Source organism: Lygodium microphyllum, chromosome 28 (assembly GCF_053477565.2).
Source record: "Lygodium microphyllum isolate KBCC chromosome 28, Lygodium_microphyllum_v1.1.10, whole genome shotgun sequence".
In the NCBI taxonomy this organism is placed as follows: Eukaryota; Viridiplantae; Streptophyta; class Polypodiopsida; order Schizaeales; family Lygodiaceae; genus Lygodium; species Lygodium microphyllum.
In genome coordinates this window covers 26,690,003-26,716,907 of record NC_141162.1, presented here as the reverse complement: position 1 = coordinate 26,716,907, position 26,905 = coordinate 26,690,003, and the positions used below count along the sequence as shown (strand labels likewise).

The following is a 26,905-nucleotide window of genomic DNA, read 5'->3' as shown; positions in this document are numbered from 1 at the left end:
TAAAGTCAGTTATACATACATGGAGAAATTGTGCCTTGGAATGGTCTTTGCGATGAAGAAATTTAGGCATTATATTCTCTACAAGAACGTAGTATTTTTCGCAAAGGCGGAAGGACTTAGATTGTTGCTAAATAAGTTACAACCGCCTAACCATTTAGCAAAGTGGTTAATCACTTTGCAAGAGTTTGATTATGAGATTAGGAGCAATCCACCGAAACTATAGGGTATTGTGGAATGTCTTGTGGATTCCGGGAAGCCAAAGGAATTCTGATTGAAGGAAGTGATATTGAAGGTCTATTTAAAATCAATACAGCTTCCATTCCTTCCTGGTACGCAGCTATAACACATTATTTATCTACAGGAGGATTTGGGACTACTTTATCAAAGTCTGAAAAGAGGAAGATCAAGCAATAAGCACTACACTTTTCTATTATAGCATGTGTTTTGTTTCGAAGAGGAGTAGATGACATTTATTGCCATTCTATAGTACCTGATGAGGTACCATTCATTCTTGAGAAGTGCCATGATTCAACATGTGGGGGACATTTTGTTGGATGGCTTACCACCCAAAAAGCTCTCTATTCTAGATATTAGAGGCCATTGATTTTCCAGGATACTTTCAGTTATGTTAAGCGTTGTGGTGTCTGTCAAAGACACGATGCAAGGGAAAATTGTAAGCGACCTCTAAATCCTATTTTGCTTACATTACCCTTTGAGGGGTATCAATTTTGTGGGACCAATATACCCTTCATCAACTACGCGCAAGTAGTATATTATTGTAGCAACAGACTACTTTATAAAGTGGTCTGAAGCTCGAGCAACAGTGATGGATAATGTTAAGGAGACAGCCAATTTCATCATGGAGCAAATTGTTTTTCCGTTTTGGTACACCTAAGAAGATAGTTTCTAATCGAGGGACACACTTCTTGAACAAGGCTATAGCAGCCTTGACGAAAGATTTGAAGATTAAGCATAATAAGACCACCCCATATAATCCTCAAGCTAATGGCCAAGTTGAGAGTACAAATAAATAGTTGGTGGGAATCTTATCCGAGTAAGCGTGATTGGGATAAGAAATTATATGTGGCAGTGTGGGCTTACAATATGACATTCAAGAGAGCTATAGGCCACACCCCGTTCAAGTTAGTGTATGGGGAAGAGTGTGTTTTGCCATTGGAAATAGAGCTTCCTACTGTGTGTTTTGCTCTCAATTATTCGTTGGGAGAGATAGAAGCATTACAGAAAAGATATACTTCTCTTTTACATTTTGATGAGATTCAGTTTGCAAGCTTTATTACATTAAGAAGTAGGGAAGAAGAGACTGAAAGCCCTTCATAACCTTCAGGCTAAGAAATATAAATTTGCAAAGGGTCAGTTGGTGCTATATTATGATGCTCGTCGTGAGCTATTCCCAGTTAAATTAGAACCCAAATGGGATGGACCATACAAAATTGTATATTTAGGAAAGAATGGCTCTACAACCCTTTCAGCAAATTTGTAGGGGGTAAAGTTTAAAACTAAAGTTAACTTTAATAAGTTGAATCCTTACTATGTATAAGGGTTGATGTTGGGCTTGGTGCATGTGCAGGTTCTTCCTAATTCATCTTTAACTTGTAGTAGGTATCAAGACGATCGAATGGGACAAATCATTCTCTATCTTGAGCATCCATATCTAGAACAACATTACCACCAAGGTCGAGTGATCTAGTGGAGTAAAGGTTATCAGGTTATTGAGTGGCAAGACTGATCTTTTACGTAGGAGATCAAGATCTATTGCCACCATTGTCATAGAATTCTAACTAGTATTCCTATTGAGTTTAGCGAGGAAGGAGGTATTGTACCTGTCATGCATCCTCTCTCTCAGCTTGATTTTGATTATCATAAGTATAAGTGAGCTTATTAGTAATGGCCTATCACTGAAGATTGGATCTATACTTTGTGTTTTGATAGAGCTTCTAGAGGGCCCGCTAAACATGCGAGCATTGGTGTGGTCATCAAAGATCTTGATGTCGGGTTGTTATGAAGATTGGAGTCTATCTAGGACCCTCTTTTACTGATAATATGGCAGAATACAGGACCTTGATTATAGGGTTGAATGTAGCCCGATGTGGTGGTATCCACCGATTATTAGTAAAGGGAGACTCACAGTTAGTAATCAATCGCTAAATGAGATCTACAGTCTACTAGTGCCTCAATAGTGAAATCGCTTTGTAGATTCCTTGGCTAATTATGCTTTTGTTGAAGATGTCTTTTTCAATTGTGGTCAAAGGGAGCTTTTACAATTACCTTCTAACATTAGCCCAAGGCTACTTTGGCATCTTCTTATTGACACGTCCTATTTTGGCCGTCGATGGTTAGTTTGGGTTATGAGTCAAGTAGCAATCGAGCACCTTCCTATTTTGCATGGATGCATTGGATCGTGTGTCGTCATATTCGTCGAACACCCCTTGTTGTTTATACAAGGGGATTAGCCAATAACTTGATGCACTTAGTGTAGGGCCTGAGGAGTCCTTATCCTTTATTGGTTTTGTGTTGTCATAGAGTTATGTTAGGACCAAGGGATTGTTCAAGCAGTACACTATTGAATGGTAGTGAAGTGTATTTGGTTAGGCCAAGAGGGCCATTTCAATTGGGTTTTAGTGTATTATTTCATAAGGCCAAGAGGGTGAGTTTATTGGTTGTGAACTATTATATTCCTTAAGGCCAAGAGGATGATTGTCTATTTGGTGCGCAAGTACATTTAATGTTTTTCTATTTTAGTGATTACATCAGACAGGTTTGAGGAAGTGTGTCTGGAGGAAGCCTTTGCTGCAGGGAGCTTTTTGTAGCCATTCCAAGTGGTGTCAGTGTTGTTTCGAGTTTTTCCCTTAAGTTGATAGTGTTGTATGTATATGTGGGGGCTTATTTTCTTTTCAGGGACCGACAATCAAGGCATGAAGTCCTAGGGTTAAGTTAGGTATATTTGGGGGAGATTTAAGTAGTTGTCTACCTCCTATTAAGACATTAAGCATTAAAGGCCTGTTATAGAAAGCAATCCTAATGACCCTGTTCTCCTAGCCTGCTAGGCAACTGTTCTAGGAATCTCTACTAGTGTGAAGCAGTTAGAGAAGCATGCCGAAGTATAAGAAAGAGAAAAATCTAAATATACTTGAAAGATAAACAATATAGAGGTGTGTAAAAAGAGATTCTAACCCCCTTAAACTAGAAAAGGAAAGAAAAGGAAAACAATCTTTAAAGCAGTTGTTTATCACCTTGCGGAGGCCTGGTAGGTTCCTAGGAACGAGTCAGACCCAGAGTCGGTGCCTTATCTTCCTAGAGGTAGCAACTAGCCAAAATACAAAAATAAGGAAGATTGGAGCGAAAATAAAAGTGAGTGGAAAAGAAAGGATTAAGTGCCACCTTAGGAGAGCTTGGTAGGTTCTTGGGTACCAAGTCTAGACGACCTGAGGCTGATGCCCTACTCTCCTTAGGTCACTTTACGCTCAGTTCCCTCCTTTTTACACACCCGAATATGGAAAATTTGAAAAAAAGTATGTTAAAAGGAAATATCTTATGACCAAGCTATAGGAGTCCTCACCTAGTAGGAGGTCAGGGTCCAATTGTCCTAAGTTAGTCCTAAGTTAGGTAGTTCAGGCCACCACTAGGATGAGCTCTTTGATGGTTCTTTGAGCTAGTCTATGTTAGAGCAATTCGTGAGCAACTCACTCTAGATTGCTGCCTACTTATGTTTGAGGCCATTTTTGAAGCAGAAAAGCACGCGAGAGGTCATAAAATACCAAATTTTCATGCAAAATGAAATGAATGAAGATCGATGAGTTTGAGTTTTCGCACATGGAGTTTAATGCCATGAACCCAACGCAAGTCTCGATTCATCAATCGGAGTCCGTTTGACCCCCTATTTAATCCCCACAAGGTTTCACATTATGAAACAGTTATGTGATCCTTGAGCCAAAAAGTGCGTCACGGTGGCCAACTTTGTAGATTTTAACGTCACGAAGTCAGTCATCCAGACGGATCTCAAATCCGAGCTCATTTACTCCTTAGAAATTAAATAAAACCACTTCGATCAAAGTGTGAACTCAAAAATGTGAACCAATTTTTTTTAAAGCTTAAAATTTAAGCTTAATAAAGCTTTGTGAATGAAAAGTCACGATTGTTGAAAATGTGGAGTTTATTTGTTTATGTTTTTTGGGATCATTACTATCTTGGACATCCTCTTGGATAGCATGATGCATTAATTCTTCGCCCTCCATCGCTTCAAAAATGATCGAAAATGACACATTCTGTAGAAATATCTAATTTTAATCTTTCTCTCTTCTCTCTCCTCTCTCCTCTTGTAGTTTGTTCTCATGGATCGATATAAAAGAGAGGGGGATGGATTGAGATGGACATTTTTTATCGTATGATGATGCAGGAGTAGAAAGAAATGTGAATTGAGGTTGGATGGATCATCAATAGCTGTAGAAGAGTGTCAGCAGGCCTCCAACGTCAAAATACGCGCGTCATAATGATTGACAATGATTGTATTTGATTGTCCATTCTCTGATTGATCAGTCATGTTAAAGGAATCATAAAAAATTAGTCATATGATAATTTCTTGCTAAATTTGCAAAACTCGAGACTAGGTGGTTTGAGGGAAAATATGTGGTTTTTTTGGGTTTTTGGTGTGTATTTGTCATTCCTATGGATTGAAACATGCTTTAAAAAATATTTTTCATACGAGCAATCAATCTAAACTAGAAAATTAGTAATTATCAATAATTTTTTATAAATAAATTAAAAATAAGAGAATAAAAAATTTTAAGTTTTTGCATCATAAAAATAAAAAAATAAGATTTATGTCTGTGAACATATAATAAAACTAAAGCATGAGCTTTAGCCTCAATTCAGTCCCATCTCTTTGTTAGAGTGAGTTTTAATCACTTTCAATAAATAAAAATACATTAAAAACTTGCTTTACACATATTAACACATGTAAAATTGTAAATTGTAGGGAGTAGGGGGTTATTGTGAGTGGATAAAGTATGTTAAACGCCGATGTTTCATTGTGCATATCATATAAGGTTTGAAGTTGTTTAAATTTTAAAAAGGGACTAGTAGCATGAGAAAGCTCGGTGCTAGCCCAAAGCAACGAAGCACTATCGTAGTAAAAGAAAAGCATGAAAAGAATTGCCTTTGCACTTTCACGTTGTTGATTTTCAATGAATAAATTTATTTGAGCATGATGGTCATATACACTTGCATTGATGCACCATATGGTATTATATATTGGATGCATGCTTTTTTTTATATAACACCAGCATGTTTAGGGACTCCCTCTAAGAAGTAGGGAAAGAATTATTCATTGGACTACAAAATCGTACAAATGAAAAGCTCTTAGACGCTCTTGGCCTGCAAGGTCGTGTGGAGTAGTTTTAGGTGAGTAGTAGAGGCCCGGCTAGTACCTTAGAGCCAGTGTTGGGCCCGTTCTAGGTCTCGACATCTGACGTGTCTGGATGCCTACACAGGGGAGTTGCCTCACTTTGGGTTGAGCTCTACCTGGCCTAGGATGTGCTGGATTAGTTAGTTTTAAGGTTTTGGTTAGTGTATCCAATTCTCAGAGGTTCGATTCCCAAATGAATCAGACTATCCAATCCTCCTAAGCCTATCCAACTGCAAAATTCGGACGGTCCGAGTCCGAGCATGGCTGTCTAAGTTGGCTGTCCAACTTGAACAATCTTAGCCTAGTTGTCCAAGTTCGAGTCCATCCGACTCAAACCGGCTAATGATGTCTGATCGGATGTAGTGTTGTGGGTTTTCAAGTGGCCTGACTCAAACTATTCAAGTCCAAGTGTCCGACTTTGGGAATCGAACTCCGTAGACAAGTGTCCGATTTCGACAGCGCAAATAGTCTACAAGACACGATTTTGATTCATTCACCTTTTATGGTTAATGCGAAGTACTAGAAACTTCCAAAATCAACGATCAAATGCAAAGGAAGGTTTGTGTGTACTTGGAGTAGCTGGAAACCTCTGAATCAGTACGCTCAATCTCTTCTTTGCCCTAGAGCTCCAACACATACACATTCTCTCTCTCTCTCTCTCTCTCTCTCTCTCTCTCTCTCTCTCTCTCTCTCTCTCTCTCTCTCTCTCTCTCTCTCTCTCTCTCTCTCTCTCTCTCTCTCTCTCTCTCTCTCTCTCTCTCTCTCTCTCTCTTAAAGCTCAGAAACTGAAAATGAGCTCACTTCCCCCTTCCTCAAGGTCTTCCTCAAGGTTTTAGACCCCCTCTCCAACACTCCTTGGATGTCTTTTCCTCTTCTTTTTCGGATTACAACCCCACTTTTCTTCGATTTAGGCCTGCTGTTACACAAAACCCTACTGCGGTTTTCTTTTTCTTCCCCTATGTTTTCCTACCTAAATGCCTACAAATCTCTACAAAACACAAGTAAATGCTAATGCTAATCAAACCAACTCATTCAAACTTCAAAAATCCAAAATACTTGCAATTAAAGATCAAATGTCCTTTCTTCCTACCTATCTACCTCAAGCACCTATTCGGGGAAAACCCTCCAATGCTTGATTCGGAGCGTGCAAGCACTCAAGGCTCGAATTTGTTGGTCTCGGCAACAATAGAATCAAAATGTGGGAGCTTTCACTCGACCGCCCAAGACTCACGGACCGCTTATTGCTCAAGTGTTTCAAGCTGAATGCTAATGGCTATCTCACATAGCCGTATACGCTCTCAAGCCTACGAGTGTAGTGAGCTTACCTCAATGCCCAATCGAGTATCCTCCTCTCTTAAGCACATAGGTAACTCCACGATCCGTGATGCAAGCTCAAGCAAGCTCAATCCTTCACCTTTAAGCTCCATGCTCCATAGCCGCGCATACGCGAGATAAGAGAAGATAAGAGAAGAAAAGAAGAAGAGAGGAGAAGATGGAGAGTTTCTCCACCACATGGCCCCTCACACTCACACACTTACTCTCTCACACTCTCACACTTCCTTTCTCAAGCACAAGCGTAAGCAAGCAAGCAAGAAGAAGAAGGAGAAGAAGAAAGAAGAAGGAGAGCCACTTTTGCCACACACCAAGAACGAGCTTCTCTATTCACTTTTTGGCTTTTATACATGCCCTCATCCCTTTGGGCACCCATCCCCTTTTTTACATGACCGGTCATCTTACCAAGGTCCTCTTTTTCTATTCCCTTCTATTTACATTATGCCTTCACCTATGCCCATCTACTCTTTATAACTTGCACAAGAGAGAGCTTAATGCTCTTTTACAAAAATTTGGGGGTGCCTTTACATTTGAAAATATGTTACCTTTGCCTCGACTTTTAAGGTTGTCCTTGCGCTTTCGGCCTTTTCTTCTCTTATCCTTCTGTCGATCCACCTTTTTCCACTTTGCTCCACGTTTTTTAATTTTCTTTTGCTTCTTTTTTCTTCATCTTGCACTGGGGTTAACAATTGCACAATCACTTGTAGCTGCTACATGCAATGAGCAACTTGTCTCTTTACACGATGCTTCACAAGATCAATATTGGATGGTAGCTATGCAATTATAAATGGACTCTACTAATAAATATGACACATGGGAGTTGATGTGACTTCTCTATTGGCAAGTATGCTATAGCCACAAAGTTGATTCACAAATTAAAACATAGATCTAATGGTAGCATCGATCACTACAAGCCACATCTTATCACCAAAGGGTGCATGAGATTTGACTATGATGAGTTGTTTCCACCCACTACACATATAACCCTTTGGCTACCCTTTTTTTTTTGCATGTACGTCAGTTGGATGTGAAGATTATTGTCCTGAATGGTGATCTTCATGAGGAGATTTATGTTACATAATCTTTTGGCTCTTTATGGTTTAAAGGTGGCACCTAATGCATAGTATGAAAAGATACATGCATACTTGATTGCTCTTGGCTTTAGTAATTCATATATTAAAAGCACACTTTATGTCCGCAAAGATGGAGATGACCTCTTGATTCTCATTCTTTATGTGGATGACATGTTGTTGACTTAACCTCATAAAACATAGATCTCAACCTTGCAAGCTTAATTGCAACATGCTTTTGATGTGACAAATCTTGGCCACTTACTGTCTTGGCATACAGTTTACTACAGTTGAGGGGGGCATTATTTTGCGACAATCTAAGTACATTGGGCAGCTTCTTGAGCATTTTCAAATGCAATTTAGCAAGTCTATCTTTACTCCAATTGAGATAGGCAATAAATGTACACTTAAGGATGCAAGAGATACATTCGATGCTTCTCTTTATCAGTAGGCTATTGGTTGTCTATTATATCTGTATAATACACAATCGAATATTCAATTTGGGGTTTCTCAGTTGCACATTTTATGCACAACCCTAGTACTACACATTGGCAAGTAGTTAAACATGACTTTCGTCATCTCAAAGGCACTGAAACATTGGGCCTTTTTTATCCTAAAGGCGCTTCTCTTTGCTTGCATACATTCACTAACAATGATTGGATTGGTTGTTTTGACACACAAATATCCACTAGTTGCAATTGTTTCATACTTGGTGATTCATGTATTTTTTGGCTTAGCAAGAAGCAATCTACAACGGCCACATCTAGCTATGAGACTAAATACAAGGCAACATTTACAGCTACATTGGAATTTGTATGGCTTAGACACTGATAGATGACGGAAAGACAGAGAGAAAAAATGATGAAAAGCACGAGTGATTCTTCTCCTCCCAACCACGCCTAGATCAGTGCTGGCCCTCTCCCTCGGATTCCTTTGCCAGCCGTAAACTTCCTGGAGTCCTACTATTCCTGGACTCTCTTACTCTCTAGGCTCCCCTTAACCCCGTTCGGGCGCCCAAGAGCCCGGACGATCATTCTCGTGCATGTTCCCCTAGACTTACCTTAATGTCACATTAAATGTCACTTTTAATGTCATTCCATATTTATGACCTTAACGTGACATTAAATATCACTTTTAATGTCACATTAATGTCACATTTCCTTCCCCTTAAGAATCGGTTTCGTCCTTGAAAACGATACTTGGAAGATCTAACTGTAAATCGGGAAACCTTTTCTTTAAAGTACTTACTCGCTCCCATGTTGAGCTTTCTTCTGAACAATCTTTCCACTTAACTAAACATTCCTGATAAATAGTATTCCTTGTTCATCTATTACGAACATTTAATATTTTTTCTGGTTCATGTGGATTAGATTGGTCATTGAATAGCTCCTCAAAATCATCATTTAAGATTAAATTATCCAAATCACCCAGCTTCTTCCTTAATTTACTTATATGAAAAATTGGATGTATTTTACTACCAGCAGGTAGTTGGAGCTTGTAAGCCAATTCTCCCACCCTTTTAAGTATTATGAAAGGACCACAATACCTTGGTGAAAGCTTTGGACATTGTCCCTTTTTCATAGTTTTAGTTTGTTCAGGCACCTTAAGATAGACCAATTCTCCTTCTTCAAAGGAGATGTCTCTTCGGTGAGGATCTGCATATGCTCTAGCTCGATTTTGAGCTTTTTTAATATTTTCTTGAGCAAATTTTAACATACTATTCATATCCTCCAAAAAGTCTTTAGCTGCCTGAACCTTTTTCTTATGCAGTCTTACTGCAAAAGGAGCTCTGGGCTGAAACCCATACATTAACATAAATGGACTATATCCAGTGGAAGAGTGCTTGGCACTGTTATATGCAAACTCTGCTATCGGTGAATACTCTTCCCAATTAGTTTGCCTTTTACTTACATATGCCCTAAGCATATCTTCAAGAATTTGGTTAACCCTTTCAGTTTGCCCATCTGTTTGCGGATGATCCGCCGTACTCATGCTAAGTTTAGTATCCAATTTCCTAAATACCGCACGCCAAAAATGGCTATCAAATTTTCTATCTCGATCAGAAACTATATTTGCCGGAAGGCCATACAATTGGTATATGTTCTCTACGAACAATCTAGCCAATTCTGGTGTTTTAACATCAGTTGAAGTTGGAATAAACCTAGCCATTTTGGTTAACCTATCCACAATCACCCACACAGAGTCGTGCCCCCTCTGTGTTCTAGGTAAAGCAACAATAAAGTCCATGGAGATACTCTCCCATTTTCCCGAAGGAATTTCTAATGGATGGAGAAGTCCTCCCATTTTTAATCTTTCAGCTTTATTAACCTGGCATTTATTACATTTGACCACATAGTCAAGGACGTCCTTATTCATTCCAGGCCAATAGAACTGCCTTTTAATAAGACTATAAGTCTTATTAACTCCTAGATGTCCCGCACTAGGGGTATCATGACACTCAAAGAGTATCTGGCGCCTTATTTCTGTATCTTTCGGGACACATACCCTACCCTTGTAGAGTAAATAACCATTATCAATGGTAAAATTCTTCCACTTGAATCCAGTTTGAGCAACCCCTGATGCTCCATTTCCTTGTTGAACATCCTCAGATATTCCTTCCTCAGTAGAAGCACTTTCATTTGGATCCCCATTTTTTATTGCTTCCCATATGTTGGAATATGCCGGATCAACCTGGCATTTCCCTTTTAAAGATTCAAGCAAGTTGGAAGTGAACTGAGTAAAACTCAATTCATTAATGATGGGCATTCTGCTGAGTGCATCAGCCACTATATTATATTTTCCTTTTCTATATCTTATCTCATAGTCGAACTCTTGGAGGAGTTCGGCTCATCTGGCTTTACGCCCGTGTAAATCCGGTTGATCATTAAGCCACTTAATGCTTTCATGATCCGATAAAATCAAAAGTTTGGCACCATACAAATAGTGCCTCCATTTCTTCATTGCATGTACTATTGCATACAGCTCCCTTTCATAAACAGAATAATTCTGTTTTGCACGATCTAATTTCTTGCTTTCAAAAGCAACTGGTCGACCTTCTTATAATAAGACCGCGCCTATTACCTTATCACTGGCATCAGCTTCAACCACAAATGGTTTATTGGGATCCACTATTAATAATACTAGAGCTGTAGCAATAGCTACCTTAAGTTTTTGAAAACTTTCATTTTGGTCTGTTCCCCAATTAAAACTTTTCCCTTTTCCTTTAAGTTGGTCTGTCATTGGAACAGCTATTTTGGCATAATCTCGAATGAATCTACGATAAAATCCAGATAAACCTAGGAAGATCTGCAGCTCTTCCAGGTTCCTTGGAGGTGGCCATTCAATAATTGCCCTTACTTTTTCTGGATTCATGTTGATTCCCTACTTCGAGATAATAGGCCCCAAATATTTGATCTCTTGTGCAAAGAATTCACATTTAGTTTTCTTCGCATAAAGGGAATGTGTTCGTAACAGTTGGAATACTAATTGTAAGTGTTCCAAATGTTCTTCTCTTGATTTACTAAAGATCAAGATATCATCCAAGAAGACTACTACAAACTGTCCTAAATAGGGCCGTAAAACACTATTCATGAGCTTCATAAAGGTAGCTAGTGCATTAGTGAGGCCAAAAGGCATCACCAAAAAATCATAATGCCCATATCTAGTACGAAAGGCCGTCTTTGAAATATCTTGTGCCTTAATTCTTATTTGGTGATAGTCTGATCTTAAATCTATCTTTGCGAAGAATTTTGCCCCTTGCAATTGATCAAAAAGATCTTCCATTCTGGACATTGGAAATTTATTCTTCATCGTTATTTTATTAAGTACTCTATAGTCAACACAAAGTCGCATAGAACCATTTTTTTTCTTTACCAATAAAATTGGTGAAGCCCAAGGTGAATTACTGGGTTGAATAAACCCTTTATCCAGGTAATCCTTAATTTGTCTTTCAACTTCTTGATTTTGTGTTTCACTTAACCTATACGGTGGTTTTGAAATTGGGTGTGTATCCTTATTTATATCAATTGGGTGATTTATATCACCCCTATCTAGTGGAAGGCCACTTGGTAAATCAGAAGGAAACACATCTTTAAAATCATCTAACAAACTACTCAATTCATTACTAACATTCAACTCACAAACATAAGAAAATTGTTGCTTTATATTACAGAAAGTAAAAGTATTCTATACAGGAAGAGACCATAACATATATACCTCACAAACTTCCTTCTTTATCAGCTTCTGAACTTCAGTAGAACACAGCAAAGGATTATCAGATACTTCATGTTCACCTTGAATGACAAAAGTCTTACCATCCCTTTCAAATTCCAGTATATTATGGTGATAGCTACGTTTTAAGGATGGTTCCAATCCCCATAGCCACTTCCTCCCTAGAGCAATATGAGCTCTTTCCATGTTCATTATTTGGAAATCAAGCTTATCTTTATATCCTTGAATCTCAATTTCCAAATTGGATACCTTTGTATCCCATATTTTATTGTCTTGGCCTTGCATCATACGAACAACATATTGATGCTCACTGTTTTGTTGGGGAAGTTTCAATTTTTTGACAAGTGCATAATTTATAAAATTATGTGTGGCAGAGTCATCAATCATGACTCTAACCCTTTTTCCAGCTATCAATCCATGTACTCTAAGTAAATCATGTGGCCCAAAAGTAGGCTGCCACATAGAAGTTGACATACAACACTTATGTTGTACATCCATGTGCAAGACCTCTAAAGATTTATACTTTTCATGGCCCTTTAATTCTAAGGTCTGCACTACATGGATCTGTTTTTCTTTTCCCTTGCCCTTGTCCTTATCCTTTCCTTTGTCTTCCCCCTTTTTCTTTTGAGGGCAATTCCAAGCAGCATGGTTAGGGGATAGGCAATTAAAACACAACTTTTCTTTTTTGGCCTTATCAAAGTCATCAGGACTTAACTTTGGCCTCATATATGGTTTCTTTTCAAAAGGTTGTTTTTTACCCATAAAAAATGGCATTTTCCTTTTAAATTTGCCCACAAATTTTGAGGTTTCCAATTCCTTAGACTTGGGCTCCGTATCAGTGAGACTAGTGAGTGTACCTGGACGCATACTATCTTCATAAATTAATGCAAATTTAATTGCCTCTTCCAGCGTCTTAGGTAAACTCCGTTTTACTTCCTTTTTACAGGCTTTATCTAGTCCCCTAATCAATCCTCTTGTTTTTTGGAATTCATCTATTCCTTCCAATTTGAAGATTATCTCACGATATTCCTCCAGATATGTCAGTAGGGGTCGTTCCTTTTGTCTGACATAATCCCAATCTTCCCAATTTCTTTCCATTTCATTTTCAGGAAGAAATTCTTTCAAAAAGATAGATTCAAATTGAGCCCAAGTTTTAGGTATTTTATTTGCCTCCTTTAAAGTTCGCCACCACTTATATGCTTTGGGTCCCAAAGTTAAACTAGCCTCCAGTGCTTGGAGATGTGGTGGGGTATTTTTTAATTTATGTAAATCTTCCCATTTTTGGAGAAAATTAAAGATTGTGTCTTTATTCCTATCTTTTTCCTCCCCGTAAAATTGAGGTGGTTTCATATCCCTAGAACTGGATTATCCCTCAATTTATGGTAAGTTTGGGATTCCTTAGGATCTCGCATAGTCACATCTAAATCTTTCGATGAAGATGGGACATCTGAGATTTCTATCTTATTTTTATCTCTTTCCAACAATAAAGTTAACTGAGATTTTATTTCAATAAGTGTTTGAGTTAAAAATTCCATTTGAACCCCCTGAGTTTGTACACGAGCAGTAAGATCATCGAATTGCTCTCACGTAGCAAAAAATTCTTCCCATTGTTCTTCTTGTATTTCTGGTTTATGGGGATCTACCATAGGTTGGTCCCAGAACTAGAACTTTCCATTACCCTTTCTTTCCCTTTTTCTGCCATTAATACACTGGAATTGGAAAGCAAAAATAAGAAATTTGCATACAAGATAAAGTACTTCCCTGATATCCGAAGAGTAAGGAACAAATTTTATCGCCCGAAGAAAGTCGGTCACGCAAAAAATGGAGCTTCTTTGCAGAACGACTAGTATTCAGCCCCCTTCTTTAATAATCACGCTGGTCATTAATGTCGCTTTCCTGAATTTGCTTCCTGCTGAATCTGTACTTATAATATAAATACAATCGAGGCTGAAATTGCGTGTCTTGTTGGTGTGTTCATGGAGAAGCATTCACAGTCAGGCGTGGGCAAGATTCGATGGCCCACGATCAGCTTACGATGGCCCACGATCATTTTTATTTTTTTTTTAAACGTGTAAAACAAAATGGCTGCCCCTTTCGATATGTTTCGTGGCCAGAATTACACGTCACGTTAACTTTCGTGACGTGTCACGTCACTTCTAACCAGTGACTTACGAATCGTTACAGGTTCGTCGATTGTTGTCGACGTCTCGTATGACCAGCGACTTCTTTTCGTGACGTGTCACGTCACTTCTGACCAATGAATTCACGGTCCATCGAACTTTCAACTGAACAGATTGCGAGCGAATCCGTCACTGCCCTTCCGTTGAAGACCTCCAGGAATCCTCACGGCTCTGATACCAATGATAGATGACAGAAAGACAGAGAGAAAAAAATGATGAAAAGCACGAGTGATTCTTCTCCTCCCAACCACGCCTAGATCAGTGCTGGCCCTCTCCCTCAGATTCCTTTGCCAGCCGTCAACTTCCTGGAGTCCTATTCCTGGACTCTCTTACTTTCTAGGCTCCCCTTAACCCCGTTCGGGCGCCTAAGAGCCCGGACGGTCATTCTCGTGCATGTTCCCCTAGACTTACATTAATGTCACAGACACCTTTTGGTCAATCTTAGTGTGGGACAATAGTCACCCACTCCTATCTATATTGATGGTCAGAGTGCCATAGCAATTGCAAGAAATCTAGTTTTTCATGCTCACACTAAGCACATTGAAGTACGTCATCATTATGTTAGAGAAGTTTAAAGCCTTCCGTAAGGCTCTAATATAATACCATTTGGAGATTGATATGCCTATTCCCTGTATATGTTCACATCATTCAATGGGGAGATTTGTTACACTTATTGTGTTCGTCCTAAGTCTTGTTGTGAATGCTCCCATATTCATGATCACTTTTTACTTTCTAGCTAGAGAAGAGTTATTTCCACATGTGAACACCCATCATTGGGTTTGGTACTGAGTATCTTAGAGCTTGTACTTTCCTATCATTCACACATAGTGGATGTGGCATTCCAACACTCTTGATGTTCACTTGATCACAAAGTGTATGTATGTGTGCATGCTGCTAATTCCTAATCTAACAATAATTTAGTAGAAGCATACCAATTGAGGCTTGAAAGGGTAAGTCCATGTGCACTTGTGCATTCTTGTTTGTTAAGAAGTTGTATTTGAATGGTAACTTGATGTGTTTGTCTAAATCATATACATGAACGAGTGCATTCAACAATGATTAATAAACTTTGTTTGTTAAGAAATTGTAGTTTGAAGGGTTGGTCGAATGCATTTGTCTATTGTAAACACAAAGAAAGATAATGACATTTTTCTAGCACAAGGGACTAACCATTGGCATGGTAGTTGACAAGTGTTAAAAATATGTCGAAGTATATCAATGGCACCTAAACCTACAAAAACAACCTAGATGATTAAACTTAAGATATGAGATAATGCATGTGTATGATGTGCCCATTGCTTGGCCTCTATGAGTGCCATATGAAAATTATGGTGGAGGTGGCAGGACCGGCAGCCCCTAGCCCCTAACCACACCTAGCTAGATATGCGGTGCCTCTCACACAAAAGCTCATGATGTCGTCATATTCACAATATAGAAATTATATTGGGAATTTGTTGAAAACTTCTTGTGTTGTCCAATGTGCATGACATACTAATATACATACTTCAACCAATAGTACTACACATCACAAATCTAACATTCTTCATATAGAAGAATGCTCCGGAAAATCTCTCTCTTTTCTTGGTAGAAAACCTTTTATGTTCACAAATGCCTGCCCAGGGATAGTTTGCTTCTTCATGAAATGTTCATGGAATGCCCAATTGTGAATGAAATCATACAGGATCGTTGATCTGATAGCCAATCAAGACTGCTCTTGGGCAGTAGTGAAGTAGGAAACCACTCCACCTATGCATCAGCAGAATGTTTAATGAAAGCCTTCCAATGATCATATATCCATTCAAATGGATCCATCAATGATTAAGGTTGGAAGGGCTGCCTGGCAAGGGCTGTTAGCAGAGTATTTGTCAGCTCATGTGTGAGTCTGAGCTTGATCTGGGCTGGGCATTTTTATTAGGTATTTTAGGTATTTTTCTGGTGTGGCATTTTATGCCAGTGGAGCATTTTATGCACCAGTCGGCCAACATTAAATGCTGTCCGACCAGCATTATTGCTCCCCACTTTTTCAGCCTATTTATACTCAGTGGCTCCTCCTCAGTCAATCACTTCATTTCACCGTCTGCAAACTCTGTGGAGAGAGGAGCCAGTGCCAGTGCCCATGCAGCCAGTGACTCACTGTTGTATGCGACTGTCTCGTGTTCAGATATATGGATTCCATTTCCTGTGCATACATCTGAGTTCTCATCTGTATCGTGTTCTTTTCTTTTCTCTTTTTGTCTTGTGTTTCAGCAGTTTATTTCAGCACATGTTTATGCTTCCACCGCTGCTCCACTTCTGACAAGGGCTAGATCCAATTCAAAGCTAGTGTGCCCTATGGAAGCATGAACCTTCTCTCCTACCTTTAACTCTGCTTGACAAGCACATGCAGCAATGGTGCTAGAAACAACAAACTCTGTCCGGAACTACCACATTCTGCTTCATCTGGGGCTTGGTTCAAGTATCCATCCTGTGCATAATCACCAATCCTGAAATTACAAAGATACGAGGTGTCCTGTCAAATATGCTCAGAGCAGCATTCTCCAATCTCACACACCTCCCATACACAGTCATTAGGCATTTGCAACATCAACATCTACCTCATAACCACTCTCCAAAATAAGGTGATATATGGTTTGCCTGTACACAGATATGCATAGTAAATCCATCAAGAACATTGACGTGAACAATCTTGTCTGGCTAGTGTCTTGGTCTCCCATGATTGCATATGCTTCAGCAGGGAAGGAGTCAAAAGGCTTCATCTTGTTTGTGGGAGTGCTTCCAAATAGGCTATCTTTCTAAGCGTAAGCATCTGTAACACTTAGAAAAGGCAAGATATGTCAATGAACGAGTCATAAGATGTGGTTTTAATGTTGATATTGTCGAAGGGATGATACTTGTCAGTATGTACACAGGTGTCATTCTGGGGAAGATGCCAATACAAATATTTGAAAATATTTGGGAAGGAATGTGGTTGCTTGGAACAACATGACTACACTATGCAGAACATTCTTACCTCAACGAGACCTTGAAACTATTTTATTTATACATACAGATAAGAGAATTTCCTACAGCCACTCTCACTGCACGTTGACCTCCAATTATCTGAGTGTGTGTCCTTTTCCCTTTAGACAATATCTGATTGATTATGACATGCAGAAATGACACTGGTCAAGATGTATAATCAGGAAGTGTTCCTTCCTTATGCATTTGCTCATACAAAAGGAGATCCTTGGTGGCAGGCACCCTGCTCAAGCTGTGCGTACTCTGTATTCGAGAAAGTCCAGGCTGCAATGTGGCCTTATATCAAACCAGGACCTTGCATTGTCAATAGTGCCACATGTGATACCGCTCTGGATGATAAGACTCACAAAGAATTTGTCATGGGTCTTGCAAGTCTTGATGATATCAGCGTGAACTATGAGAACATCCGGAAAGAGCTTGGCATTCGCAAATGTACACAGGGCAGCAGCCAGGGGGGTGATGCAGTCAGAAAGGCAGCTTTGGGTGGGGATTTGGTTTCAGATGGATATAGACCATCCTGAGACGAGTCTTTATAAGCTGCCCATTTGTGAAGCATGCAACTGGCAGTATCCAATTCCCACCCAATCACTGAATAGCCATAGTGTTACATCCTTGGACATCTACGGCCTTGGTCACAGTGGTCACAAAGTGACCTAGAGCAAATGTACTAGGGACACTTTTAAGAGCAGGTGGGTCCTACTTATGGGACTCAGGGTTCATTGGTGCGCATCAATGAGATCACCACTCTTGGACTTTTGGCTCATAGGGTGACGTCTGCACACTGGGACAGTGGAGGTGGCAGTACCGGACACCAGCCCTGAGGAGGTGATTGTGATCCTGTCACTGCTAGCTCCCAGGCTTGGGGATGAATCTGATGCCTATTCCTTTTATGTTCTTTGCCATGGATACAGGTTGACTCCCAGGGGTACATTTCACATGGGGTTTGCTGAACCAGCTTAGCAACATTGCGTGATCAAGTAATGAACACCTGAGACAACTGCTGAGAAGTTTACAGGGCTTGTAAACTTCTTTTACAGGCATTGCTCTTGCAACACGTGGACAATGCTTATTGCTTGCTACATCCACATTGGCATTCATTTCTAGGCATTGCTTTTGTGCCACATGGATATATTCACAGGCCAAGATTTTCTAAACCCATGCTGTGCTAACCAAGTAATGACGGTTCACTTTCTAAATTTAACTCATCAGTATGCACCTCAAGGTTGTGCATCATTGCCCTTTACCCCATTATGTTTGACACTATGGCCCACCAAGAAGACCACTAACTTGCTTTTCCAAGACTATGAAGAGCCTTGGGACCACTATCCGTTGAAAAAAGTTTTAGGAAAAACACATTGGTGTGCTGATAGCATATTCAAATATATACACGTATGTACTGGGCAATCTGAACTGAGCTTAAAGTTCACAAAAAAAAAAAAAAAAGAGTGGCTCCTTTCCTAAATGCCCTGTTCTCTTCAGCTTGCAAAGGTTATCACAGGACACAGGTTGAGAGGCTTCCCCCAGAAACAATATCAGAAAGTTTGTTGTAAACTTCTGTATATTTAATACATGCCTTTTCAGGCTTGGTTAAAAAAATTCCTGACTTTTCCAAGTCCTCAAATCCTTGGCCGTTATTGATGTCATTCAAATCTACAGAAGTTTTTGGCAGAAGAACGCACCCAGAGTCATCACTGTTGGGACTTAATTCAAAGGTAAGCTTCCCTACTTCTGGATGGCCATATGTTCTACAATTTGTAAGCAAAGACATACATACACCATCATCTGGTGGATCTGGCATGGCTTGAGCTAAGTCAAGGGCCTCATACACCAATCCAGATCGACCAAGAACATCAACCATGCAGCTATAAACCTCAAAATCTGGATCTATTCCACAATCTTCTACCATGGACTTGAGGTAAAAGCAGGCATCTTTTGGTCGTCTTGCAATTCCACATGCATTCAAAACAGTAGTGAATAATGAACGGTCTGGGTTCAGGCCAGCCTTCTGCATGGCTTTCAAACTTTCAACAACTTGCTCAAATTGCCCGTGAAGAGCATAGCCCAAGATTAAGATGGCCCAGGACACAACATCTCGATTTGTTAACTTCCCAAAAACATCCAATGCCTCTTCCAAGTTGCCACATTTGCTGTAGAAGTCAATGAGAGAATTTCCAATAGCCAAGTCAAGCTCTAGACTGTAACTTTTAATCTGGCCATGTATCAATTTGCCCTGTTCCAGAGCTCCTAGACTGAGGCATACCTTCAGCATGCACAAAAACATAGCTTTGGTCGGCTGTAAATTTTGTTGAGCAATCATCTGTCTATAAAGCTCAAGAGCAGCCACACCATGTCCTTGCTGAGTATAGCATGCAATCATTGTACCCCAGGACACTACATCTTTGAACAACATGTTATCGAATTCCTTGCGTGCTTGTTCAATGCTACCAAACTTTGAGTACATGTTAACAAGGGCATTCCCTACCATCCCATCTTGTGCAAATTCACTTCTTAGAACTTGGTCATGTATAAACATGCCTTCCTGTCTAGCTACTTCATTAGCACATGCTTGCACAACGCAGACTAAGGTAGCTTGGTCTGGACTGGCACCAAGTTGCTGCATTTCCTCAAAGACTTTAAGGGCAAGATGGCTATGGCCATGCTGGACATATGCTCCAATCAATGTGCCCCATGAAATTGCATTTCTAGTTTGCAAACACTCAAATACAGCAAGGGCCTCATTTAGCTTCCCACATTTACCATAAAGATCAATCAAAGAGTTCCCAATGTTCACACCCAATTCCAGTCCATGCTGAATGATCAAGTCATGTAGCAAACGGCCTCTCACTGGATCTGCTATAGTTCCACATGCTTTTGTTGCAGAAATAAACGTGACCTTGTCAGGCACTAAACTTTGATGCCACATTTGGTCAAACATATTCAAGGCAAGGAGACCTAGGCCACTTTCTGTGTATCCTGTCATCATTATAGACAATGAAACCTGGTCCTGGTCTTTTAGGTTCTGAAAAATTTTGCTTGCATCATCTAGTCTCCCACATGTGACATACATGTCCAAAAGGGCACTTACAACCATGGTATCACCCTCCAGGCCTTCCCTGAAGAGCTTATCGTGTATGAGGTTGCCAGACACTATAGATCCTGTGGTGGCACAAGCCTTCAACAAACCTATGAAGGTAGCCGGGCTAGACTTCAGTCCTGCAAAACTCATAGCCTTGAACTTTTCAATGGCAGCAATTCCATTCCCACTCAGAGCATAACCTGAAATTAAAGTATCCCAGGACACCAAATCTCGTGTTGGAAGCCTGTCAAATATGTGAAGTGCTTCATCTAAACTACTGCACTTTGCATACATGTCAATAAGGGAATTCCCAATCATCACATTGATCTCAAGACCAGCAGTTATTACTTCACTATGCACCAATCTCCCTTGATGTAGAGCACCAAGAAGCGTGCATGCTTTTGAGACACACAGAAAAACCACCTTATCTGGTTTTATATCATAAGTTAGAAAACCAACATAAAGCTCAAGTGCATGCATACCAAGCCCATGCTGAATACAGGCTGACATCATAGCACTCCATGTCACCACATCTGGATTGGGCAGACAATAAAACACTTGAAAAGCCTCATCTATGATTCCACAGTTTGCATACATATTAATCAATGCACTGCCAACAATGCAATCTGATTTAGCATGACTTCTCTTTATCTGTGCATGGATTAGCCTACCTTGCTTAATATTGCTTGTCAGACAACATACCTGTAGAACGGAAAGAAATATGCCTTGATCTGGTTCTATGCCTTCCTCTTGCATTTTCTCAAAAAGTTCAAGAGCAAGCTGATTTCCTTCTTCAGCATACCCTGAGATCATTGCCCCCCACAATGCTAGGTTCCGATTTGCACTCACATCAAACACTGCGTGAGCATCTGCCAAGCTTCTGCATTCTTTGTACATACAAATGAGAGCAGTTCGTACAGCTACATCATTGAGAAGTTCCATCATGACGAGCTGGAAATGCACCAGTCTGCCTTCCTGGATGGTATGGATGCTGCCGCATGCCTTCAACACAGACAAAACGGTGAATTTGTCTGTGACACGAGATTCCTTCTGCATGACGGCATACAGATGAAGGGCCTTTTGATGTTCCCCAAGCTTGACGTGCGCGGATATGATTGCATTCCAAGTGTAAATACTCGGATGAATGATTCTGCTGAACACCTGGGTGGCTTCTGGGAGGCTGCCGCAGCAAGCAAAGATCATGATGAGGTGGTCTGAGAACAGGGTGCTGGCATCCATGCCATTGCTGATGATGAGGGAGAGGCAATTTCTGGCAAGGAAGAGGTCTTGCTTGTGGAGGCATCCCTGAAGGAGGTGATAGACGATGTCTCTGTGCTGGAGGGCGTCGTGGCTGTGACCTAGTGAGAGCAAAGCGCGCCATGCCTCCTCTGGCCGGTTCTCTCTGCAAAGCTGGATGATGAGAGACGAGACACAAGCTCTAGAATTGGTCTGCTGCGGCGGCAACACGGCACCAGATCCTTCCACCAATAGTCGCACAGCAACCCTTCCTTGCATTGGGTTTCCATTAGATGATACTACTGGGTGCGAGGTACATGCTCGGTCACCTTACTTAGATTTTGCAGGCAGTGCTCTCACTCACGAGAAGTTTCAGGCAGAGTCCCATTATAATTGTCGCATTTGTGAATGTGAACATCATGAGCTCTCGAAGGGGAGAGACTCCATGCCCAGTCAGGTGTGGTTGGGGCCACGGGCTGCACCTAAGAGCACCTAGCTAGGTTCCCATTGTAGTTCGCATTGTGAATTATAACATCATGACCTTGAGAGAGAGAGAGAGAGAGAGAGAGAGAGAGAGAACATATACCTATGACAATAGCTATGACAACATACTTAGTTATGTGAGATCAAGAGGCTCGAGATTGGGGGGTTTGAGGTCTGGGAGCCCCTTGCCCCTAATACCACTTAGCTAGGTTCTTACTATAATTTCGACATTATGACTATGATAACATATGAGTTTTTGCAAGGGAGGAACGATATACCTAGCTAGGTGCCATTGAGAACAGGGGTTGTTGGCCCCACCTAGGTATATAGTGCTTTTGCAAGCTTCGAATGTCAGACTTTACAAAATGCAAGCATTTCAAACAATACAACTATTACTACCTCTCACATAACCATTGCACGCTCTCACAAAAACCATAGTGAACTTACTAATTTACCTCTTTGTTATAGTCTATCCACAAAGGTTTGTCGATGGGTCTATGACTCAAGCGATGCAACTCAAGCAAGCTCCAACTTCATTGCCTTGATCATTGCACGTGCTCCATGAATAATAATAATAATTATTATTATTATTAGTAATATGATGATGATGATGATGATGATGATGAGAGGAGGAGGAGGAGGAGGAAAAGAAAAGGAGAAGAAAGCAAAAGCTTCACCCGCATCGATTCCTCACTCTACTTCACTCACACACACACACAGAGTAAAGTGCCCGCCTATCGGCTTTCCAAGCATGTTTTAGTGGTCCATTGAGAAACAAATCCAAGCATCGCCACCTAGCACTCCCATGGAGTGGCTCCGAGGTTTGTCGCCTAGGGTTTCCCAAGTTCGTCTCGCAACGAAACGTTCATGATCGAACCCACTAAGATAGACTTAAAATCTGGATTCGTAGGGTTAAGGTCTCCTAACAGCATTCTAGCATTGGGTTTTGGACGTCCTAGTTTACGCAGAGATACCAATCCGAAGCAGATCCATATCGCACTTGGTTCAAAGAGAATGGGAAATGGGAGGGATGCGCCGCTCAACCTCTTTGCCCGTAGGGCATAGTCCCATTCCAGTCCCCTAAAACGGCATGAATCAGGTTCTAACCTAACCGTATCTAAGGGTCAAACAACGGTAAAACCTTGTGAGAAGCCTTCCAGTTCTCTGGGACCACCCTACCATAGGACGGACCCGTCAGGGTTCCACCCACATGCTTCCCTTAATAGCTTTAGTTTTCTACTTAGATCCTACCACAATTATGGGTAACATTTAAAATCAGCTTCATTTAATTAAGCCTTTTAGGGAACAGGGTTCGTTTACGTAACTTATAGCACTGACAAGAACATAGAGCAAGCAGTTCTTTTGACAAACAAGTTCAAAACAAATTCCTTAACTTATCTTCAAGTTAATCTTTGTCTCCTGCCCATACACGAGAAATTATGTATCCCCTTCTGTCCAATAGAAGTATCCCTTCTGCCCTGCAAAAATAACTAGTCCAAATCACATGGCACCGTAAATTCTATCCATTATCTAGAATAGGATCTTCCAATGCCCTAGACGTTGGGCTCACGACAGTCTACAACTCCGTCCTGGACTTGATAAGGGGTGTCCAGAGTTCCACTAACCCCAAGCGATCTAGGAGTAAGACACAATTTTCGTGGATGGCCTTTTCACCACTCGACCTTTGGCCCGTGAATCGAGTAGTACCCTCTCACGTTGAAATGCGGCGTGACCTTGGAGATAATCCACCCGCGCAAAATATCCTTCCTTAATTAATCCAATTAAAACTCAAGTACAATCAAGGCAATTAGCCTAATATCATCTTCCAAGAAAATATTCATTTATTTCCCATGGCAATTTGTCATTAGAGACCCCCGCCATGAATTTACCATCAATCATCTAATCAATTTAATGCAAAAGCATTTAGAACTTGTTTGATCAATCAACAAAAACAATGATATCATTTTCCAAACATTGTAGGAATAGTCGCAATAACCTTTCCATCGCGTGTTTGCTCTCACCCTTGGGATCAAGAGCGGTTCTATGTAAAATTTACCTAACACACCCTTCTTTTGGCTAAGGCATATGTTAAGGTTTCAGACTCTGTATAAGACATAAGTTCCACATTGATCGATAAGCTAGCCTTCTTCCCAACAAGTACAAAAACATCGGTCTTTCCTTTGACTTAGGGTTTCCTAATCCCTAGAGATCTCCACTTACCTTTGAAGCTTGGAATTGTAGTTTGTACCTAGCCCAATTTCCTAAATAGGATTGATAAACATAGTCGCCTATCGGACGGATCTCAAGGCATCATAGTTTTAATCCTAATGACTGTTGTTTGTACTAGCTTTGCATAACTTCAAGATCCCAATGAACTAATAGTTCGTGATATTAGCAAGATTTTAATGTAAGATCAATTTGTGTACCATCGATGTATGTTTCATATAATCTTTCCCATGCATGCACCGTCTATGTGTATAACCCTTAAGTAGTCTTATATGCTCTTTATGCTATGTATGATTTTGTCGCATAGCATTGGGATGCAATGATTGTATTTGGCTACAAGGTTTTGTGCAAACCTCAACGCGCCATAAACATAAATCTATACAAGGTCATCTTTAGTTGTGCAAAGAGTTACCCCATAATTCCCTATGAGCTCATTAAGTATTGAAAAATAATTTCGGGTTACCTATTAAAATGAACTCATGCACATTCCAAGGCGGCATAACCTATGTCTCAATGAATAGCGGAGATGACAATTAGTACCTGGATATTTGGATATGAATTATCCATATCCGACATTGTATTTTTATTCATAGAAATGCCCTGGCCGGTTGCACCATTGTTGGATGCGAGATTACAAATGATGCGTGTCTCCCTCCGTTTTGGGGCCTTGCCTTTAGCTTACGAATCTTTCTCTCTTTCCGTCGTCGGATAAATGGTGTACTAAGGTGACTCCTTTTGATTGTGATGGGGTTAAACTGGCGGGGAGATGGGGGTTAAACCAGCGGGAAGATGGGGAGAAAAGCAATGCGTGTGGTCACCCTCTAAGGAGGGGAAGAGGAATGAGAACCCTCAGAGAGTCTCTCTCTCCCACTCTTCTTCTTCTTCTTCTTCTTCTTCTTCTTCTTCTTCTTCTTCTTCTTCTTCTCCTCTCTTTCTCCCTCTCTCTTCTTCTCCCTCCCTCTCTCCCTCTTCTTCTTCTTTTTCTTCTTCTTTCTCTCTCTCTCTTCTTCCTCTTGTTCTTCTTCTTCCCGTCCCTTTCTTTCTCCCTCTTCTCACTGCCAAGCAACATCGGGCCCTCCTTTTCTCCCCATGGGTTTTTTTTTTCCTTGTGTGTATGTGCTTGGGGGGGGGCTGGGGTGGGGTGGGGTGTTATTAGGTGGGGAAGGCGGGGAGAAGGTGGTGTGGTGGTGGTAGTGACCACCACCCATTTTGCATAGCGGTGGGGGCTTGTTTGGAGCCACCCAGCTGGGCCATTATGCCCAAGGGAGGGGGTGTTTCACCACGTGGCCTCCCCCCTCCATCATTGTCATCATCGAGACCTTCTCCTTATTCACGACACCTGTTATCATTGCCTCCTCCCTTTCCTCCCACCACGTTGATCATTGCCTGCTCCCTCGCTCTCGATGTTATCACATCATCTCCCCCTTGACATCATCGTTTCCCCTCCTTTTGTCGTCACCTTCGCCATCATCTTTTTCCTTCCTTTCCTCCCGCCTGTTCAACAACGACTAGGAGGGGAGGATAATAATAATAAAATTTTGAATATTTAAATATTAGGGGGGGTTTTGTAGGCCGTGGGACATTACACACACACACACACACACTCTCTCTCTCTCTCTCTCTCTCTCTCTCTCTCAAGCAAGAACAATGATCCACATGATTGCACACCATAAGAATAAGTTTATTCTCTCATTTCTTAGCTTTTATGCATGGCCTCAAATTTTTGGGCACCCTCCTACCTCTTTGGCCTAAACCAATCTTCTCTCACATCGTGCACACTCTTTAATTTTACAAATCTTTTCCAACTTTGTCGAGTTATATTTTTATGTTAATGTCTCACTCAAATTATATTACAACTTGCATGGAAGTGAGTCCGGGCTATCTTTACAATTAAATTTCTACTAAAAATTACACGTGCTTAAGAAACACTCTTATTTTTGCTCCGTTTTTTTCTAAAATTTTACATGTATACTCACACATCTCACCCTAATCTTTGCCTTTCTAGAAAGGGTTCACATTACCCCTCTTTTGGATGCATGCCCCATGCCACACTGCAATCTGGTGTGTGGTCAATGTTGATGGAACATGAATAAGCTTCTTGGTAGAGATGCTACAATTTTTTATCACTATTGGTGTGGCAGAATTATCTTCTTGACAAGAGTTAGCTTACAATTGAAGAAAAGGTAAAATGGAGTAGAATGACGAGGGCCATAGATGTTGTTGGGTTGGCCAAGTAGATCTTCAAATCATAACCATGTAGTAGAAAAGGATATACACTCCCTAAGGATGTATGCATGTTGCCTTATTGTGTTGTGAATGCTCCTGCAAGTGAAAATGTAACTAGGAGATGGGTTGAATCCCAAGCAAGCTTGGAGTGTTGTCCCATACTTGGAGAGCCAATTAGTACATGGGAAGGTGTAGTGCAAAGCTCAGACAGGTTTGCCAATGGCCTTCAGATGCCCTACCCTTGATATGCCTTGAGTCTATGAAGTGGGCAAGAGATAGGGGTAAAGACCTACCCAACTTGAGGGCCCCTAGGTGATGTGATTATAGGTATATCTATTCTATGATGGAGCTTTTGCTCTCTTTTATTCTTTCTTTTCTTTTGGATGGGCATTTTATTGTGGCTCCT

The 26,905-nt window shown here is 40.6% G+C and overlaps 1 protein-coding gene across 1 annotated transcript; it reads right to left on the bottom strand.

The window, feature by feature from the left end:
• Nucleotides 1-18,744: 18,744 nt before the first annotated feature.
• On the bottom strand, nt 18,745-21,843 carry LOC148011268 (pentatricopeptide repeat-containing protein At5g27110-like). Its single transcript, XM_087670337.1, has one exon. The coding sequence runs from the start codon at nt 21,841-21,843 to the stop codon at nt 18,745-18,747; it is 3,099 nt and encodes a 1,032-aa protein (XP_087526463.1).
• Between the last annotated feature and the right edge of the window lie 5,062 nt (nt 21,844-26,905).